Source organism: Gracilinanus agilis, chromosome 1 (genome assembly GCF_016433145.1).
Source record: "Gracilinanus agilis isolate LMUSP501 chromosome 1, AgileGrace, whole genome shotgun sequence".
Taxonomy (NCBI): domain Eukaryota; kingdom Metazoa; phylum Chordata; class Mammalia; order Didelphimorphia; family Didelphidae; genus Gracilinanus; species Gracilinanus agilis.
The window spans coordinates 756,709,328-756,711,651 of NC_058130.1; the positions used below are offsets into that span (position 1 = coordinate 756,709,328).

At 45.6% G+C, this 2,324-nt stretch overlaps 1 protein-coding gene across 2 annotated transcripts in view; it reads left to right on the forward strand.

Moving 5' to 3' along the window:
• Positions 1-1,722: 1,722 nt before the first annotated feature.
• Positions 1,723-2,324, forward strand: part of ALDH2 (aldehyde dehydrogenase 2 family member) — a 41,430-nt gene continuing 40,828 nt past the window's right edge. For both annotated transcript variants that reach the window (XM_044673585.1, XM_044673593.1), the window contains exon 1: positions 1,723-1,891. In XM_044673585.1, the coding sequence (XP_044529520.1) occupies positions 1,787-1,891 (105 nt within the window). In that variant the 5' untranslated portion in view covers positions 1,723-1,786. The remainder of the gene's footprint in view (positions 1,892-2,324) is intronic.

Here is a 2,324-nt window from a genome sequence, read left to right on the forward strand (position 1 = left end):
TGACTTGCCCAGGGTCACACAGCTGGGAAGTGTCTGAGACTATCTCTAGGCCTGGCTCTCAATCCACTGAGCTTCCCAGCTGCCCCCTTAATCTGCAACTTTTGCTGAAATCATTGTCTTAGTATTTTTGCTCCCTGGGATTTTCCAAGTAGGCAATCATCATATCATCAACAAACAGGGATGATTTTATTTCCTCTTTCCTTATCTTTGTGTCTTTAATTTCTTTCTCTTGTATTGCTATTAGCAGTTCCAGAACTATATCAAATAAATAGCAGGGATTATCCTGTTTCATTTCTAACTTATTGGAGAAGTTTCTAATGTATTCCCCTTTCACATAATACTTGCTTTTGGTGTTAGAGAGATGCTTTTTTTTTTAATGATAATTTAAAAAGTGCCTAAACCTATAACTTCTAAGGGCTTTTTTTTAAGCATAAAAAAATTGTACTTTATCAAAGACTTTTTTTTGCATCTGTTGAGATGATTATTTGGCTTGGGATGTTTTAGCTTTTCATTTGATGAATCATGTTGATTCTTTTTCCATCCTTGCATCCCTAGTATAAATCCCACTTGACCATAATGAATGATTTCCTGGATAAATTGCTGTAGTCTGATAGGATTTTGTTTAAAGTTTTTGCGTTGAAGGTTCATTAATAATATTGACAAATAGTTTCCTTTCTGTGTTTATGTTTCCCTAGTTTAGTATTAGGGCCATATTTGTATCATAAGAGGATTCTCATAAGGGTCTTTCTAGATTTTTGAGAATAATTTATGAAGAATGGAAAGTTTGATAGAATTCTCCTATGAATTCATCAGGCCCAAGATTTTTTCCCTCTTCCTTTGGTAGTACCTTTATAGCTAGATATATTTCCTTTTATAAGACTGAGTTAAGATCTCTTTATGGCCTTTTGATAGTTTGGGTAGTTTATATTTTAGATGTCTTTTTTGCTCTCAATTTTGTTAGCTGTTACTGTGTGTAATAAGTTCTGATTATTCTTTTTTGTTTCTCCTGCTTTTGCTGTGATTTCACATTGCTCGTTTGCTATTTTTTGATTTTCTTTTTAATCAGATTAGTTAAGGGTTTCTCCATTTTATTAGCATTTCAAAGAAGCCAATTTTTATCCTTCACCTGGGATTTTTGGTTCCACTTCATCTAGTTCCCCTCTAATTTTTGTTATCTCCTCTTTTGTTATTTTAGGCTTATTTGTTGCGTTTCCTAACTTTTAAAATGTACGTTTAGTTGGTTGATTTTTTTCTTTTCCTGTTTTGTTTATGTATATTTGTAAGGCTGTGATTTCCCGGAGGACTGCATTGGCTTGGTCCCAGAACTTTTGAGATGTTACTTCCTAATGACCACTTTCTAAATTTTACCTAGTTATTAGCTGTTTCTATGATTTCTTCTTCCGGCCCTCTCAGCATTTAGAATTCCACTGTTTAAGCCTCCATTTGGGGCTCAGCTCTGACATTCTAGGCTCCAATGCCCTCCCAGTTCTGACATCCCCTTCCCCTCCCGCGTGGACTTTCGTGGGGGAAGGGGGAGGAAGGAGGGGACGGTGATTGACATCCAGCTCTCAGTCTCTCGGGCCGGGAGCGCTCTCCTCGACCCCGCCCCAGATGTCGCTGCCTCCTCCCATTGGCCACGAGTACAGGTGGGCGGGGCGGGCCCCACCCCCCCCCTGCCGTGCCCCGTGGCTGAGTGACGGCTTGCAGAGTCAGTTGGCCTGCCCGGTACCGACGTGTGACCCCGAGCTGCTCCTCTTCTCCCTCTAGCCCCAGCCTCCAGCGCAGCATGCTGCGGGCCGCAGCCCTGCTTGGGCCCCGTCTGGGCCGCCGCCTTCTGTCCTCAGTCGCCGTGCCCGTCCCCAACGAGCATCCAGAGGTTTTCTACAACAAGGTGGGACGCCCCCCGCCCCGACCCGCTGGCCTGGGCACCCGCCCTTCCCCAGGAGGCACCGGCCTGGGGAGCCCAGAATGCCAGTCTCCCCCCTTCTCCCACAACATCCTTCTTTGTACCCCCTCCTATTCCCAACTCCCCACGTTCTACTGCCCTTTGTACCCGCTCCCTCTTCTCTCCGGGAATCCCACGCCTCACTTCTTGCTCCTCGCCGTCCTCTGTATCCCCTCCAGCAGCCCCACTCCCCTTTCTCCCTGGTGATCCCCCTTCTCTAGACCCCACGCCTGCCTTTTCTCTCCCGTTCTGCCTTCCTCTGCCTTCCCTCTCCTTTCTACCTTCTCCCATCGGCTCTGCATCCCACGCCTCCGTTTTTCTCCCTTCCACTCCTTCTGCACCCCACGCCTGCCTTTTCTCCGCTCCCTCTGCACCCAGT